Below are 18,943 nucleotides of genomic sequence, written 5' to 3'. Positions count from 1 at the left end.
TGGCAACCAAGTGATTCACCCCATGAGCTTCCCACAGGTTTTTCATGGTCCCTGCCAGGAAATTAGTTCCCGAATCTGTAAGGATGTCGGAGGGCCACCCTACCCTGGCAAAAATGTCTGCTAATGCCTGGCACACACTTTTAGCCCTGGTGTTGCTTAAGGGTACTGCTTCCGGCCATCGGGTAGCAAAATCCATGAAAGTCAGTATGTACTGCTTTCCTCTGGGTGTCTTCTTTGGGAAAGGACCCAGAATATCCACAGCTACTTGCTGAAATGGGACCTCAATTATGGGTAGTGGCTGGAGAGGGGTGTGACGGGTTGGATCACAGAAACCCCCTTGGAGCTGCCACCCGATGTGCAAAGACTACCCCTGCTTCTGTTTTCCCTGCCAGCTCAGGACTCCAGCACCCTGTCTTGCTGAGCCAGACACTCCAGTCTGCTTTAACAAAGACTCAGGGTCTGAATCACTTGTCCCAAAGCTGCAAGTTTACCTGAAAACAGCTCTCAGTAGTGTGCTTGTCTTTAGCACTCAGATGCCCAACTCCCAATGGGGTCTAAACCCAGATAAATCCGTTTTACCCTGCATAAAGCTTATGCAGGGCAAACTCATAAATTGTTCGCCCTCTATAACACTGATAGAGAGATATTCACAGCTGTTTGCTCCCCCAGGTATTAATACATACTCTGAGTAAATTACTAAATAAAAAGTGATTTTATTAAATACAGACAGTAGGATTTAAGTGGTTCCAAGTAGTAACAGACAGAACAAAGTAAGTCACCAAGCAAAATAAAATAAAATGCGCAAATCTATGCCTAATCAAACTGAATACAGATAATCTCACCCTCAGAGATGCTTCAGTAAGCTTTTTCTCAGACTGGACACCTTCCAGGCCTGGGCACAATTCTTTCCCCTGGTACAGCTCTTGTTCCAGCTCAGGTGGTAGCTAGAGGATTCTTCATGATGGCTCCTCTCCCTCTCTGTTCTCTTCCACCCCTTTATATATCTTTTGCATAAGGCGGGAACCTTTTGTCCCTCTGGGTTTCCACCCCCCCTCACTGGAAAAGCACCAGGTTAAAGATGGATTCCAGTTCAGGTGACATGATCACATGTCACTGCAAGACTTCATTACTCACTTGCCAGCACACACATATACAGGAAGACTCACAGGTAAACACAGTCATCTGCAGACAATGGTCCTTGTTAATGGGAGTCATCAAGATTCCAAACCATCATTAATGGCCCACACTTTACATAATTACAATAGGCCCTCAGAGTTATGTTTTATATTTCTAGTTTTAGATACAAGAGTGGTACATTTATACAAATCGGATGATCACACTCAGTAGATTATAAGCTTTGTAATGATACCTTACAAGAGACCTTTTGCATGAAGCATATCCCAGTACGTTATATTCACTTTTTACCATATTTTTCTAAAACTATCCCAGTTACATTACATTCACTTATTATCATGTTTTTATAAAACCATATAGACTGCACAACGTCACAAGGGGCTTTAACCTGGTCTTGGGGCTTTCCCACTCATTAGCACACCTCACAAGACCGGACATAATTAGCAACGTCCTTGCCCATTCCCTCCCAGTGGAAGGACTTCCCCAACCGGTCTTTGGTTCTGTTCACCCCGGAATGGCCACTGGGATGATCATGGGCTAAGCTCAAGAGCTTTACCCGATACTTAGTGGGAACTACCAACTGTCTTTGAGGATGCCAGTCTTCCTGGTGCCCACCAGAAAGAGTCTCCTTGTATAAAAGTCCTTGTTCTACAACAAACCGGGATCGGTTAGAAGAGCTGAGAGGCGGTGGGGTGCTCCGCGCCGCCGCCCAAGCTTTCTGAAGGCTGTCATCTGCTTCCTGCTCGGCCTGGAACTGTTCCCTTGATGCTGGAGACATCAGTTCCTCCTTGGACTGTGGACTGGGGCTTGGCCCCTCTGGAAGCGATGCAGGTGCTGGGGCTGTTTCCATTGACTGTGAACCGCTGTCCGCTGGTGCACTATGTGGTATTTCAGGCTCTGGCTGAGCCTCTTGGGTAGGGTTATCTGCTGCTTCCGCCAGTTCAGGCTCGCTGGTGCCCTCTGGCATTGGAGTTGTAGACGGGTTGGCAAGCGCTGGACTCAGTGCTGGCAATGGTTCTGGTGCTGGTTGCGTTGCCAGTTCCGGTTCTGGGACTGGCTTTGGCTGGGTCTCTGGGATTGGATCCACTACGGCTGTTGCAGTTGTTGGCAGGGGATCCGGTTCCACCACCTTTGTTTGGGTCTCCGGTAACACAGACGGGGCCCTGGTGGACGGCTCAGGAACAGGGATGGGGGTGAAAGCTTGCTTAGCCTGGCTGCGGGTGACTATTCCCACCCTCTTGGCTAGCTTCACATGGTTGTCCAAGTCTTCCCCCAGCAGCATGGGGATGGGATAATTGTCATAGACTGCAAAAGTCCACATTCCTGACCAGCCCTTGTACTGGACATGCAACTTGGCTGTAGGCAAGGTTACAGACTGTGACACGAAGGGTTGAATGGTCACTGGAGCCTCCGGGTTGATGAGTTTGGGGTCCACTAGGGATTGGTGGATAGTTGACACTTGTGCCCCAGTGTCCCTCCAAGCGATAACCTTCTTTCCGCCCACTCTCAAGGTTTCCCTTTGCTCCGAGGGTATGAGAGAGGCATCTGGGTCTGGGGATCTTTGGTGTGATTGGGGTGTAATGAACTGTACTCGGTTGGGGTTCTTGGGGCAGTGAGCCTTTATATGTCCCAGTTCATTACATTTAAAACATCGCCCTGCTAAGGTATCACCGGGGCGATGTTGGTTGGTGGAGACTGGTGTGGTGGGGTGAGAAGGCGTCTGGGGTTTCCCTTGGGATGTGGGTGGGGCCTTGGGTTGTCCCCGGTGGTAAGGTTTTGTTTCGGGTTGCCCCTTCTGATATTCGCTCCAACTGCTACTAGTTTTTTTCTTTTCTGCCACCTCCACCCATTTGGCTCCAATCTCCCCCGCCTCGGTTACAGTTTTGGGCTTCCCATCTAGGATGTACCTTTCTATTTCCTCAGGAACACCCTCTAAGAACTGCTCCATTTGCATTAGGAAGGGCAACTCTTCCGTAGATTTAACATTTGCTCCTGATATCCAGGCATCCCAATTTTTCCCAGTGTGGTAGGCATGTCGGGTAAATGACACATCGGGTTTCCACCTTAGGGCTCTGAACCGCCGACGGGCATGCTCAGGTGTTAGCCCCATTCTGATTCTGGCCTTGTTTTTAAAAAGTTCATAACTGTTCATGTGTTCCTTAGGCATTTCAGCCACCACCTCTGCTAAGGGTCCACTGAGCTGCGGCCTCAGCTCTACCATGTACTGGTCTGTAGTGAGGCTGTATCCAAGGCAGGCCCTTTCAAAATTTTCTAAGAAGGCCTCAGTATCATCACCTGCCTTGTAGGTGGGGAATTTTCTGGGATGGGAAGTGGTACCTGGAGAGGGGTTGTTAGGATTGGCTGTTGTATCCGGCCTAGCCCTTGCTACTTCCAGTTCATGCTTCCTTTCTTTTTCTCTCTCCTCCATCTCTTTTTCTTTCAGCTCCATAGCTCTCTCATCAGCTTCTTTCTCGAGTTTTTTTAATTGAAGCTGTCTCTGATGTTTTTTTTCATTTTCTTCTGCTTCTAGTCTGGCCAGTTCTATTTTGTTAGCTACTTCTTTGGTAGTCATTTTCCTGTTTTCTTGTGCTGGGCCACACCCCTCTGCAGTTGACTGAAACTGGGATGCACTCAGCTCAGGCTGCTGCTGAGGTAATAGAGACTTTCTAACTAGCTATTTCCGAGGAGGTAGAAAGAAAAAAAACAATTCAGCTTGTAAATTCCTTTTACCAGTTGTTTGCTCAATGATTGAACCCTTCTCTTAACAAAGACTCTTGTTAAAAAAAACTTAACACCTCTGCCTTCAGGCAAGGAGAGATAAGATATGCATCTACCTTCAGCTCTGCTTTCCAAGCAGCTAGAAGGAAAAAAAAATCTTACTGGCTTTTGGGTTTAAAATGATTCCCACCGCTCTGCCACCATGTCAAGGCTGCTTCCCCACTTTGAACTTTAGGGTACAAATGTGGGGGCCTGCATGAAAACTTCTAAGCTTAACTACCAGCTTAGATCTGGTCCGCTGCCACCATCCCAAAGCTAATTCCCTTCCCTGGGTAGCCTTGAGAGACATTCACCAATTCCCTGGTGAATACAGATCAAAACCCCTTGGATCTTAAAACAAGGAGAAATTAACCATCCCCCCTCCTTCCTTCCACCAGCTCCTGGTGAATACAGATCCAACCCCCTTGGATCTAAAACAAGGAAAAATCAATCAGGTTCTTAAAAAGAAGGCTTTTAATTAAAGAAAAAGGTAAAAATCATCTCTGGAAAATCAGTATGGAAAATAACTTTACAGGGTAATCAAACTTAAAGAGCTCAGAGGATTCCCCTCTAGCCTCAGGTTCAAAGTACAGCAAACAGAGATAAACACTCTAGTAAAAGGTACATTTACAAGTTGAGAAAACAAAGATAAAAACTAACATGCCTTGCCTGGCTGTTTACTTACAAGTTGGAAATATGGGAGACTTGTTTAGAAAGATTTGGAGGACCTGGATTGATGTCTGGTCCCTCTCAGTCCCAAGAGCGAACAACCCCCAAAACAAAGAGCACAAAGAAAAGCCTTCCCCCCCCCCCCCGAGATTTGAAAGTATCTTGTCTCCTTATTGGTCCTTTGGGTCAGGTGTCAGCCAAGTTACCTGAGCTTCTTAACCCTTTACAGGTCAAAGGATTTTGGAGTCTCTGGCCAGGAGGGATTTTATAGTACTGTACACAGGAGAGCTGTTACCCTTCCCTTTATAGTTATGACACCAATCAGTGGGCTGTGAGGGGCTGCCAGTCAGCCACTGCTGGGTGGTAGTGCCTGTCAAGCCTAACTTCACAGGGTCCTCTCATGGGAGCGTGGCTTAACCCTTCCGTGGTGATGCAGCAGCATCAGTGGCCCAGATGCCGCCTGGTCCCAGGTTTTAGCCCTGCAGGTTCTTCGAACAGCCAAACAAAACTATGGAGAACACTGACTGTCTGCTTTTTGAGGACAACCACCAGAATGCTACTTGACAATGCTCATGTGCTGACAGAAGTAATACCTGCCCATCAAGTCACTGTCAGTGGAAAAACACCAAGAGCAAAAAATAGGCTCCAAGCTGCAGATCCATCTTAGTGACTAACCTGACCTCTGCAGTAAGCACTAGTATGAGAACAAGAAGAGACCATGTGATCAGAAAGCCAGAGGTTCAGAGATGGTAGTTACTGACCGATATTGAATATTCTGACCTCCAGCCTAGATGTCTCTATTTGTCTGTTTTATTAATTGATTGTTTCAGATTGTGGTTGCTATTTTGGGGTGATATTTCATTTGTTTTTGACTTTAAAAAAGTCAGGGAGGATGTAACAGTAGCCACTAGAGTCAGTGGCTACTTACCCATGCCACATGACAGGGGAATAACCTTTTGTAACTCTGACTCATGTCATGTAACTATGACTGACCAGAAAAAAAGTTCAGTCTCTTACCAACACATTTTTATTACAACCACCTCACTATTTGTCAGATTTAATAAAACAGTCAATGCATCTTATTTCAGTTTGAATTTGCCTAGTTTCAATTTCCATCCACTAGATCTTGTTCTTCCTTTGTCTGCCAGGCTAAAGAACCTGCTAGTATGAGATCTCTTCTCCTTGTATAGGTAATTCTAGAATCTAGAGCATGATCAAGTCACTTCTTAACCTTCTGTTCCACAGGCTAAATAGATTGAGCTTAAGTCTTTCATTATAAGGCACATTTTCTAGACCTAAAATCATTCTTGTGGCTCTTCTCTGAACACTCTCCAATCTTTCAAAATCCTTTTAAAAGCCTGGACACCAGAACTGGATGCAGTATTCCAGCAATGGTCTCTCTAATACTGTGTGTAGAGATAACACTACCTCCCTACTCTGACTTAATATTCCCATTTATATATCAAAGGACTGTGTTAGTCCTTTTAGCCGCAGCATTGTATTGGAAGCTCTCATTCAGCTGGTTATACACTATGATCTTTTCAGAATCATTGCTTTCCAGGTTTCAGTCCTCTCTTCTGTAAATATGACCTATAATCTTTATTCCTAGATGTATGACCTTTCATTTAGCTGTATCAAAATGCTTGTTGTTTGAATGTCCTAAGAGATCCAGATTGCTCTGGATAAGTGATCTGTCCCCATTGTTACTGATCACTGTACCAAACTTTGTGTCATCTGCAAACTTTATCAGTAATGATCTGTTTTCTTCCAGATCACTAATAAAATTATTAAACACGACTGAGGCAAAAAATGATTCTTATGCCACCTACACAGAAACACTCCCAGTCAGCAATAATTCCCCATTAGCAACTCTGTTTTGAAATCTATCAGTTTGCCAGTTTTTAATCCATTTAATATTGTGCTACATTGATTTTGTATAGTGTTAATTTTTAATCAGACTATCCCAGGGTACTAAATCAAACTTCTTATAGATATCTGAGCATGTTACATCTATACAGTTACCTTTATCAACCAAACTCGTAATCTCATAAAAAATCATATCCACTTAATTCAACAGACCTATTTTCCATAAAATTGCTAGTACTGAGTCCTCACAGTGAACAATTTGCAAGCGTCCACAGGCTGAAATGTGTTTGCACAGAACATTTGTTGAATACAAGTTTGTGTCATAGAATGTCAGGGTTGGAAGGGACCTCAGGAGGTTCATAGATTCTCGGACTGGAAGAGACCTCGAGAGGTCATCGAGTCCAGTCCCCTACCCTCATGGCAGGACCAAATACTGTCTAGACCACCCTGGATAGACATTTATCTAACCTACTCTTAAATATCTGCAGAGATGGAGATTCCACAACCTCCCTAGGCAGTTTATTCCAGTGTTTAACCACCCTGACAGTTAGGAACTTTTTCCTAATGTCCAACCTAAACCTCCCTTGCTGCAGTTTGTTCTGTCCTTAGAGGCTAAGGTGAACAAGTTTTCTCCCTCCTTCTTATGACACTCTTTTAGATACCTGAAAACTGCTATCATGTCCCCTCTCAGTCTTCTCTTTTCCAAACTAAACAAACCCAATTCTTTCAGCCTTCCTTCATAGATCATGTTCTCAAGACTTTTAATCATTCTTGTTGCTCTTCTCTGAACCCTCTCCAATTTCTCCACATCTTTCTTGAAATGCAGTGCCCAGAACTGGACACAATACTCCAGCTGAGGCCTAACCAGCACAGAGTAGAGCGGAAGAATGACTTCTCGTGTCTTGCTCACAACACACCTGTTAATGCATCCCAGAATCATGTTTGCTTTTTTTGCAACAGCATCACACTGTTGACTCATATTTAGCTTGTGGTCCACTATAACCCCTAGATCCCTTTCTGCCGTACTCCTTCCTAGACAGTCTCTTCCCATTCTGTATGTGTGAAACTGATTGTTCCTTCCTAAGTGGAGCATTTTGCATTTGTCTTTGTTAAACTTCATCCTGTTTACCTCAGACCATTTCTCCAATTTGTCCCAATCATTTTGAATTATGACCCTATCTTCCAAAGCAGTTGCAATCCCTCCCAGTTTGGTATCATCTGCAAACTTAATAAGCGTACTTTCTATGCCAATATCTAAGTCGTTGATGAAGATATTGAACAGAGCCGGTCCCAAAACAGACCCCTGCGGAACCCCACTTGTTATACCTTTCCAGCAAGATTGGGAACCATTAATAACTACTCTCTGAGTACGGTTATCCAGCCAGTTATGCACCCAACTTATAGTAGCCCCATCTAAGTTGTATTTGCCTAGTTTATCGATAAGAATATCATGCGAGACCGTATCAAATGCCTTACTAAAGTCTAGGTATACCACATCCACCGCTTCTCCCTTATCCACAAGACTCGTTATCCTATCAAAAAAAGCTATCGGATTGGTTTGACATGATTTGTTCTTTACAAATCCATGCTGGCTATTCCCTATCACCTTACCACCTTCCAAGTGTTTGCAGATGATTTCCTTAATTACTTGCTCCATTATCTTCCCTGGCACAGAATTTAAACTAACTGGTCTGTAGTTTCCTGGGTCGTTTTTATTTCCCTTTTTATAGATGGGCACTATATTTGCCCTCTTCCAGTCTTCTGGAATCTCTCCTGTGTCCCATGATTTTCCAAAGATAATAGCTAGAGGCTCAGATACCTCCTCTATTAGCTCCTTGAGTATTCTAGGATGCATTTCATCAGGCCCTGGTGACTTGCAGGCATCTAACTTTTCTAAGTGATTTTTAACTTGTTCTTTTTTTATTTTATCTTCTAAACCTACCCGCTTCCCATTAGCATTCACTATGTTAGTCATTCCTTCAGACTTCTCGGTGAAAACCGAAACAAAGAAGTCATTAAGCATCTCTGCCATTTCCAAGTTTCCTGTTACTGTATCTCCCTCCTCACTGAGCAGTGGGCCTACCCTGTCCTTGGTCTTCCTCTTGCTTCTAATGTATTGATAAAAAGTCTTCTTGTTTCCCTTTATTCATGTAACCAGTTTGAGCTCATTTTGTGCCTTTGCCTTTCTAATCTTGCCCCTGCATTCCTGTGTTGTTTGCCTATATTCATCCTTTGTAATCTGTCCTACTTTCCATTTTTTATATAACTCCTTTTTATTTTTTAGATCATGCAAGATCTCGTGGTTAAGCCAAGGAGGTCTTTTGCCACATTTCCTACTCAGCGGAATAGCTTGCTTTTGGGCCCTTAATAGTGTCCCTTTGAAAAACTGCCAACTCTCCTCAGTTGTTTCTAGTCCAACCCCCTGCTCAAAGCAGGACCAATCCCCAGACAGATTTTTGCCCCAGATCCCTAAATGGCCCCCTCAATGATTGAACTCACAACCCTGAGTTTAGCAGGCCAATGCTCAAACCCCTGAGCTATCCCTCCCTGCCATGTCTATTGGCATGGAGAGTGTTAATGTTGTTGGTCCCACTATACCCAGAAGGGGAATGATTATTTGTGTCATTTCCAGATTATCATTACTAAAGCACTTACCTCTGCTGACACCAGACATGTCCGTCTGTGCTCCTTACTCCTATCTGCACCATAACATGACACAAGTCAGCAATAAGAAACAAATCTGTTGAAATCGTGATCTCATCATCAAAGAACCACATGTGGAAAAAAGGACTAAATCGGTAAATAAACTATTTATTCTGAGTCACTCACCCAGCTCTGCCTGCGGGGCTTGACTCTGATCTCATTTACACAAACACCACTGGCTTCAGTTAAGTCACTCCTGATTTACATGCGTGGAAGATCAGAATCAAATCAGACACCACGGCATTTAAAACAACCTTGAAACCATATATAAGATGCAGAAAGGCAGAAGACATTTCTTTGCAAAACAACATCCTTACCTCCCATGAGGAAGAGAAGCCCTGCTACATACTGCATAAGGCCTCGATCCCAGCAGCACCCCAGCACCCCGATAATCCATCCAAAGAGGATGATGGCCACAGCCATGCCCATAAAGCCAGCCGTCATCCTACGCAGGTCTGGAAAGTGAAAGAGAGAACAACAGGATGCTTGTGAAATTTGATAAATTATTCTGATCAGATCTTCATAAGAACTCTAGCCCAAACATCTACCTGCTTTTGCACAGCGTTGTCAGTGGTTGGCACAGGAGGATTTGTGTCATGATGATGCAGAGGAAGGACAGTCTAGTGGTGAGGGAGCTAGCTTGGGACTTGGGAGACCAGGGTTCCTTTTCCTGCTTTGCTAACGATTTCCTGTGTGACCTTGATCAAATCACTTAAGGTATGTCTACACTACACACCACTGGCGGCAATGTGTAGGGTATATATAGCTACGTGCCACAGTGAAAAGCAGGCTAAGTCCACACTGTGGTTTGTAGCTACACACGTCAGGGGGAGGGCAGTGGGGAAAGGCTCCAGCAGTGGGGAACTACTTTCCCTGTGACGGGGAAAGGCTCCGGGAGTAGGACTCTACGCTGCTAAACATAGCAGTGTAGATCTGGAAGGCACTGCTCGGGCATGTAGACAGCCATGCAGGGTACATATCCACAGGGTTCAGGTGTGTCTTACCTTGCCTAAGCAATGCCTCACCATCTACACTGCTATTTATACCCATGCAAGAGGGCCGGCAGAGTATGTTCTCTACATGCCACTGTAAGGCATGTGCAGTGTAGACATACCCGTAGTCTCCACCTGGGCCTCAGTTTCCCATCTGTAAAGAGGGGATAATAACACTGCCCTACCTCACATGGATGCTGCGAGGATAAATATATTAAAGACTGTGAGGTGTTCAGCTACCATGGTGATGAGGGCCATATAAGTACCTTATACACAAAGGATGGTGGCATGGAGCAGACACTTTTTTCCCTCCTTTGGCTTTGGATGGTGAATATTTCAAATGCCTTTTTGGTGGGGAGGTGTTTTGGTGCTACAGTCAGGAGTGAAGAGCAGTGGCAGAGCTAAGGGAGGGCAGGTGCCTGGAAATAAAGCATCTGGACACACTACAGATTAGGAATGAGGTGCATCAGCACAACTGTGTGTGTTACATGCACGCCTGCACAGAACCTGTCTGCACTATGGCTTGCTTTAGGAAACGACACAACAGTTATGAGCATTTCATAGAAGCAAAATATAGTGGAAGAAAAAACATTCAAATTAAAATTTTCCTGTGTCCTACAGCAGGATTCATCAAAAAGGGAGGGATGGCTGCACTACCATCTCCTGCCTGCACACAGGAGAAAAATCAAACATTTTCACAGCTATTTCCAGTGTGAAATGTGGAGCTGTAGCGTCTACATGGCTACTGAAACTGCAAGGATTGCTAGAGTCAATGAGCTCCTTGACACCCTCAGATCAGATATCCAGAGTGGGGGCACTTTCATTAAAATGAACACTTGACTATTTTCAGCTACACACACACACACACACACGCACACATACACGGCTGATGGCGTCATTAGGCCTATATATGAACCAGAGTTCTTCCATGTTTAAACTCTGTTCTTCCATGTTTAACTCTAAGCGGCCTTAAAAGCCAAGGACAGGAATTGGAATGTGTAAATAGTCAGTTACCTATTACGACCTTGCTTATAACCAGGTCCTAAGCAATAATGATGAGGTTTGCATGTTTCTAGCTGGAGGAAACATGCAAACATAGTAAACTAGAGTAAATAGGACCCAATGATTGTTTAGAGGAATGTTACTAACAAGCTAGATTTATAGCCCTAGAATGATTTAACGGCTTAAATGTATAAACATGTCTTCGGTAGAAAGGGGAGGGGGAGTAGGGGGGGGGTGCAGGGGGAGAGAGGGGGGAGGCTTAATTGTAAAGTATAAGAAGAGAGAAGCTGCTTTGTTCTGTGTGCTCGATTTGAGATTTGCCTGTCTCCTTGCACCACTTTGAGATCTCAAATAAACCTTTGATTGTTTCTCCACCCCGATGTGTTTATTGGCGCGAAGCACGCCGGGCAACGAACCCCTGTTGCTTTGCCTCGGGCACCTCTGTGCCAGCAACAGTCTTGGCGTCCCTGGGTGGGCTCGAGGCTGAAATTTAGCCTTGCCCGGACCCCTCTTGGAGGCCGACGGACTACGGCGACGACCGACGCCCAGAGCTCACCGGTGACTTCATCGGGGGCCTCGGCGGAGACGTGGTTTGCTCGACCCCGGAGGGTACAACGGTGCAACGCGCTCAATTAGTGGAGAAACAGCTGCGGGCGACGGTGCAGAACCGGACCCTTGGATAAGGTAGGAACAGTCCAGTGGGGACTTTATCTGTCTTGACCTGGGGACGCCCCGTGTCTACCTGTTTTGACTTGGGGATGCCCAGAGTCTCCCTAATATGGGGCAGGGGCAGAGTACTGCAGGCAGGGCAAGGTGTACACCCTTAGAATGCATTCTGGTGAACTGGAAAGTGTTTGGATCGGATCCGTTGATTAAAAGTAAACTGAAAAGATTCTGTACAGTAGACTGGCCTCAATATCAGCTAGAGGACCAGGAAAGGTGGCCACCGGAGGGATCACTTAATTATAATACGATCCTTCAATTGCTTTTGTTTTGTCAGCGAACGGGTAAATGGAATGAACATATGTATGTACAGTTGTTTATGTTGTTAAGAAATAGGTCAGATCTTTTGCAAAGGTGTAATTTGACTCCGACAGGTTCGGTAGTAACTACTGTTAGTCCCCAGAACCCTCCCCCGGTTGTGATGGCAGAGTCGGTGTCCCCTTCGGCTCCAACACCCCCACCATATAAAGACAGGGTCCCTCAGGTCCCAGAGATTGCCCCCTCGGTGGGATTCTATCCATTGATTACTGAGACTCGGATAGCCCGTCCTGGAGCAGATAATCGCCCAGCCACTACAATGCAGGTTTATACCCAGTGGATTTGGCAGCTTTTAAGACACAGGCAGGGGAATTCTCTACGAATCCAAGCAAGTTTATCTCGGTTTTTGAAGGGTGTCTGGCTAGTCATAAGCCTGACTGGGATGACTGTAATGTCCTTATGCGGACCCTGCTGTCTGAGGTGGAGCGAAATCAGGTTGTGTCTAAGGCACGGGAGGAGGCACAGCGTAGACATGAGGCAGATGCAGCAAACGTCCCTGTTGCTGCAGCTCAGGTCCCTACAGCAGACCCCCAGTGGAATCCCAATGTGCCGGCGGATTTTACCCTTCTCACTGTATACAAGGAGCTCCTATTACATGGTCTCCGACACTCAGCTGTCCGACATAACAATTGGGCTAAGCCATATGAGCTAGTACAGGAGCCAAAAGAGAGTCCGGTTGCTTTTCTGCAGCGTATTCGGGATACCATTAGGCAAACTACTAATGCAAACCCCGATGATCAGGCTACTGAGGCAATTATAAAGGGTATCTTTACCAGCCGTGCTGCCCCTGATATTAAAAGGAAACTGCAGAAAAAGGAGGATTTGATGGGCATGACAATGGCACAGATTCTGGAAACTGCAAACAGGGCTTACAGCCTTAGGGAAGGAGAAAAGGAAAAGAGGCAAGTGAAAATGATGGTTGCAGCAGTACAGGCTGGTGGCAGGGGAAGATTTCAGGAAGGTGGAAGGGGCCGGGGAACGAGAGGACGTGGGCGTGGGCGCCCTGGCTTACAAGAAAGGCGTCTGGGTCGCAATCAGTGTGCCATATGCCGAAAGGAGGGACATTGGAAAAATGAGTGCCCTGAAAGGGAAGGTACCCCTATGATGGCAGCAGAGGATCAAGAATAGGGGTGTCAGGGGAGACGGACTATCCTGCCCCCGGAACCCCGAGTAAAAATGCGGGTGGGAGATTCAGACATAGACTTTTTAATAGACTCTGGAGCTGCACGAACTGCTGTAAACCAACCCCTTCAGCTGCCTGTGGCAGATTCCCTCACTGTGGTGGGAGCAACAGGGAAAGGAACTAAGTGCCCAGTATATGCCCCAGCGGAATGTGCTTTGGGGAACAGAACTCTATCTCACAAACTGGTTTACCTCCCCGATTGTCCAACGCCTCTATTGGGACGGGATCTGCTTTGTCGCTTAGGTGCCACCCTGCATTTCACTCAAGATGAAATAAGCCTCACCTTACCCCCAGAGAATGCCTGGATAATGACACTTGCAATTGAGCCCTCAGCTATGCAAGCCCCAGAGTGGAGTCAGTGGGAGAAATGGGTTTTTCCTCTGGTATGGGCATCAGGGATCCCAGGAAAGGCAGCCCATCATACTCCTATTATTGTTCAGCTTTTGCCAGGAAAAGGTCCAGTGCGAATCAAGCAGTATCCAATCAAAAGGGAAGCCAGAGAGGGACTGCAGGAAACTATAGACCAGTTCCTAAAGTGCGGGGTACTTCGAGAATGCCAGTCAGCTTGGAACACTCCTATCTTGCCTGTACAAAAGCCCAATGGTACATATCGGCTGGTCCAGGACCTGAGGGCAGTTAATGAGCGGGTTAAGACTCTACACCCCCTTGTTCCAAATCCGTATACATTGTTGGCCTCTATAGGGGGGCAGTACACCCATATTTTTCAGTCCTGGATTTAAAGGATGCCTTCTTCACGATTCCGGTTGACCCCCAGTCACAGGAGATTTTCTCCTTCGAGTGGGAGGACAGAAGGAGGGTTAGAAAGCAGTTTTGCTGGACAGTGCTGGCCCAGGGATTTAAAAATTCCCCCACCCTTTTTAGCCAGGCCCTGGCTAGAGACTTGGAGGAGTGGGACAACGAGGACAAAGTCCTCCTCCTGCAATATGTGGATGACTTGTTAATTGCTGCTGTGAGTCTAACCTCTTGCCTTAAAGCCACTGTGAGTCTCCTGAACTTTGTTGGACTCCGAGGATATCGAGTAGCACAGAGTAAGGCTCAGATTGCTCTCCCAGTGGATGGACTCTGGCAATGGAACACACTTCACATCCCAAGTCGTTCAGAAGATATCGGATGCCCTACAGATCCCCTTGAAGCTTCACACGCCATGGCGACCGCAGGCCAGTGGGGTAGTGGAGCATACAAATCAGACTCTTAAGCGGCACCTCTCAAAGGTTTGCCAAGAGGCTTCCCTTAAGTGGCCTGATGCTTTGCCCCTTGTTTTGCTCCGCATTCGCGCTCTCCCTAAGGGCAGGTTAGGGCTCAGTCCCTTCGAGATTATGTTTGGAAGGGCATGGCCTATGAATGGTACACCGGTTCTGGCAGGGGAGTGGGAAATGGGGTGTGGTTTCTTATCTCAGTACATGTGCTCTCTGTCTGCTGTTCTTTGTTCTCTCCACAGGTATACCAAAGATTTGCAGCCTCTCCCGCTGGATGCCCCGATCCACTCCTTGCAGCCAGGTGACTCCGTACTCGTTCGGACCTGGAAGGACGAGCCTCTCCAAGAGAAGTGGAAGGGACCTCACACCGTCCTGCTGGTCTCCCATACAGCGGCAAAGGTTGAGGGACACAAGAACTGGATTCATCACTCTCGCCTGAAAGCGGTGCCTGCTCCTGAACGGTGGACCGTCCAGCCTGCAGAGAAGACTGCCAGCGACGATCTGGGACTTAAGCTGTTATTCAGGCGACAATAGTGTCTGCTGGGAATGCCCTGTGCTCTCTTTGGACAGTCACAGCGCACTCCCCGCGAGACCTCTGAGCGTTGGTTGTGTTTATTTTCACAGGGCCGGCCTAATCTGGTGGCCTGGTCCCTGTTGTTTTTAATCTGCTTGCTATTGGTAATTGTTATTTTGTGGGTATTTGGGGAATTGTGATTGTTAGGCCTTAGGGTCACCTGCCCAATATGGGTTCAGGTCTAGGGTCTGCCACAGTGGTGCTCTTTGCCATAGAGACACTCCTCTTGTTAACTCCCGTTTCCCCCCAGGCACATGCGGGATGGAAAGGAATCCCTACTACCTTAGAGACAAATACATATGAGTCCCTGAAGGTTTGCTTTGCCCAAGAGTTTAACCTCTCCAACTGCTGGGTATGCTCCCAAATCCCGCACCATGCTGCAGGGTTACCCTGGAGGGTAGTTCCCCAGAATTGGTCAGATATCTGTTGGGGATGGTTCAGTAGGGGGAAAATGTCTCAGGTACCCCCTTGTCACAGAATTGTACCATTGAGTCCCAGTATGCGTTAAGGGACGACCCCTGGAAGCCGCAGGCCAACTCAACGTATATCCCTTCCCCTATTAGGTTGCGGCCAGTGGCCCCTGGTTTGGTGTGCTATCGACAGTTTAAGTCCAGCAATCACACCTGGTTTGCTGGGAATAGCACCTGTCAGTATTATTTATCCCTTGACAGTGACACTTCCATCCCTGTCTATGTTAAAGGCAAATCCAACTCTACCGCCTGGCTCGGATCGTTGAATGCCAGACAAGCAAATAAGTGGAGTAGCGGTTATAATGGCTTGGTAGGGAATGGCCACTCCTTTTATATTTGCGGTACCTCTGCCTATAAGTGGCTGCCGCATCAGTGGTATGGAAGCTGCTACCTAGGATATCTTGCCCCTCCCCTTCGTGTCTTCCCTAAACTGCCCCCTGGCCGCCCTAGGCAGCATAGATCTTTGTATGCCACCCCAGAGCCCATTTCAGAAGGAGACAGATTGGGTATGATCTTTCTCCCATCCTATGGGGTGGGACGACTAGCTCAGTTTTATCATAGGCTCTCTGTGTTTCTCACCAAGTATGCCAATGAGACCTTGGCCATAGAGAAAAGCCTTAATTCAGAGCTTTACCAGCTCCGGTTGCTGTCCCTGCAAAACAGACAGGCCTTAGATTATGTTTTAGCCTCCCAGGGCGGAGTGTGTGCCCTTATTGGGAGTGAATGTTGTACTTATGTCCCAGAAAACTCACAGGACATTAACAAGCTCGTCCTGTCAGCCGAACAGGCTTTTGAGCAGTGGAAGGCTCAGGAAAGGGAACCCACAGGTTTCGATTCCCTTTGGAGTTGGTTGCCCAACCTAGGAGGACTGGGAAATAGCCTTGTGCGTCTCCTCCTCACAGGTGTGGTACTGTGCCTGGTCACCCTCCTCCTGATTGCTTGTTTTAAATTGCTCCTCCGTAAGCTTTGTGCCCCCCGTTCCCCAGAAATCCCAGCATACCCTCTCATTGAGAACCCCAGCTCCATGGCACTCAATTATATCTTGTCTACAGAATATGAGAAAACTCAGCCAAAAGTTTGTTGAGTATTCTCAAAGGAGGGAACTGATGGCGTCATTAGGCCTATATATGAACCAGAGTTCTTCCATGTTTAAACTCTGTTCTTCCATGTTTAACTCTAAGCGGCCTTAAAAGCCAAGGACAGGAATTGGAATGTGTAAATAGTCAGTTACCTATTATGACCTTGCTTATAACCAGGTCCTAAGCAATAATGATGAGGTTTGCATGTTTCTAGCTGGAGGAAACATGCAAACATAGTAAACTAGAGTAAATAGGACCCAATGATTGTTTAGAGGAATGTTACTAACAAGCTAGATTTATAGCCCTAGAATGATTTAACGGCTTAAATGTATAAACATGTCTTCGGTAGAAAGGGGAGGGGGAGTAGGGGGGGGTGGTGCAGGGGGAGAGAGGGGGGAGGCTTAATTGTAAAGTATAAGAAGAGAGAAGCTGCTTTGTTCTGTGTGCTCGATTTGAGATTTGCCTGTCTCCTTGCACCACTTTGAGATCTCAAATAAACCTTTGATTGTTTCTCCACCCCGGTGTGTTTATTGGCGCGAAGCACGCCGGGCAACGAACCCCTGTTGCTTTGCCTCGGGCACCTCTGTGCCAGCAACACGGCCATACTCACCACACAGAGGAAAAATTCCACCCCAGTCAGCACCACAAACACATTCCCTCCCACTTGAAGCACATTTTACTTGCAGAGGATTTTTCTTCTTCTTTCAAATAACAGAATGCACGTGGGAGGAAGGGATGCAAAAGGGGGATTTGAAAACAATGAATCAGCCACTGGGTCTAGGACATCTTTTCTCCTTGGTTGGGGCAAGGGAAAAGCTGGCCCAGCAATAGTGGTGACTAACTCCCACAGACCAACTCCAATTCTCTATTTTTCTTTGCCACAATGGATCACAAGGACAACTAATGCCATCGGCCTAGGCTTCTCGCCCATCCTGGGGTCTGGCTGGACAGTTCAGATTTTCACCTGGCTGCCTGTCCCACAACATTTGTGCAAGTTCAGCTTGTAGAACACAAACTCTCCTGTGCATGTAATGATGACATCATCAATGATGTTGTCACCATCTCATGTCTCCTTGTCACTTTTGTTGTGGTTGTTGTGTAAGTGGGACAGTTTTACAGAGACAGTGACCCTTACTCCTAGGACAGGGGGATTGTTACTGAGCTCAAGATTGCCAGGTTCTCTTACAAAAGACAAGTCTCAGATTCCCACTTTCTGTCTTACTCAGAGAAACTTTTCATGGTTGCCCTGATGACCAATAAGCAAAAGTGAAAAGAGAGTCCAAAGTATTTGAATATATTTAGGAGGTCCGTGGTGCAGAAAAAACAGGTACTTCCTACAGAACCAAAGCACCTGTACTGGTATCTGCTCCTCTGGGGGTTGTCAGAGGGATTGTTTTTTAACTCAAGAAGAAACTGAGTAGCCATCTTCAGTGGCAGAGTAGGTTCATATACTGGCTTTTAACCCATGGGTTCAAATCCTAATACAGGTGTCAAAGGAAAGGGTTTGCTGATCTGTTCCTTGTCTTTAATGCCTCAGACCATGTATCACAAAACCACTGCATAATTGTCTGTGTTGTTCACAAGAGACCCTTGACTTTAACTCAAGTTAAGAACAAACCGTTTTTCCTTGTGAAGACAGAGTCCAACACCCCTAAGTGTTCGGCCTAAATAGCCTCAGCTGTATTTATTCTGCTCCATGAGAGGAATGCCTCCCTAAACTGCATCTACATTCTAGCTGGGGGTTAACCCTCAAAAACCCAGCCCATTGACTGTCTTGACAGAGCCACTTCTCAGAGTATATCTACACATGGGCTTCAGTGTGGGTAACACAAGCCCAGCACAGATGCTCGGTATGTACTGAGCTTACTAGCCTACTCTCACCTGTCTTCATTGCTATTGTTACTTGCACTAGCTGGATTCAAGCTAACGTGGGTAGCTCGCCCATGCAGATTTTGCTGTGTAGACAACCCCTGAGAAACTCCAGAGGGCTGGGGTGTGGCAGTGCATCAGGATCTCTTTCTTATCTCACCGACCAAACAAAGGGCCTGTTTCTCCCCATTGAAATTAGAAGTTTTGCCATTTACTTACTTAAATGGGAGCAGACGCAGGACCTAGACTCCTGGATCCAACTTGTAGGAGTGTCTCTAGTGCTGAGGTTCATTTCATCTGACCACCCTACCTAAGCGGTACCAGTCCTGGGGTTCCTTTTCTCAGCACCAAGTTGCAGTCCATTAGTATCATTACAACCCTGGGCTA

General features: G+C 46.5%; 1 protein-coding gene across 1 annotated transcript in view; it reads right to left on the bottom strand.

The window, feature by feature from the left end:
- The window catches only part of TMEM178B (transmembrane protein 178B), a 316,692-nt gene that overhangs the window by 25,600 nt on the left and 272,149 nt on the right, over positions 1–18,943 (bottom strand). The window contains exon 3 of the mRNA XM_065423855.1: positions 9,447–9,584. Coding sequence (XP_065279927.1) covers positions 9,447–9,584 — 138 coding nt within the window. The remainder of the gene's footprint in view (positions 1–9,446; positions 9,585–18,943) is intronic.

The sequence above is a fragment of the Emys orbicularis genome, chromosome 1 (assembly GCF_028017835.1).
Source record: "Emys orbicularis isolate rEmyOrb1 chromosome 1, rEmyOrb1.hap1, whole genome shotgun sequence".
NCBI lineage: Eukaryota > Metazoa > Chordata > Testudines > Emydidae > Emys > Emys orbicularis.
This window is presented reverse-complemented; position numbering and strand designations above follow the sequence as displayed.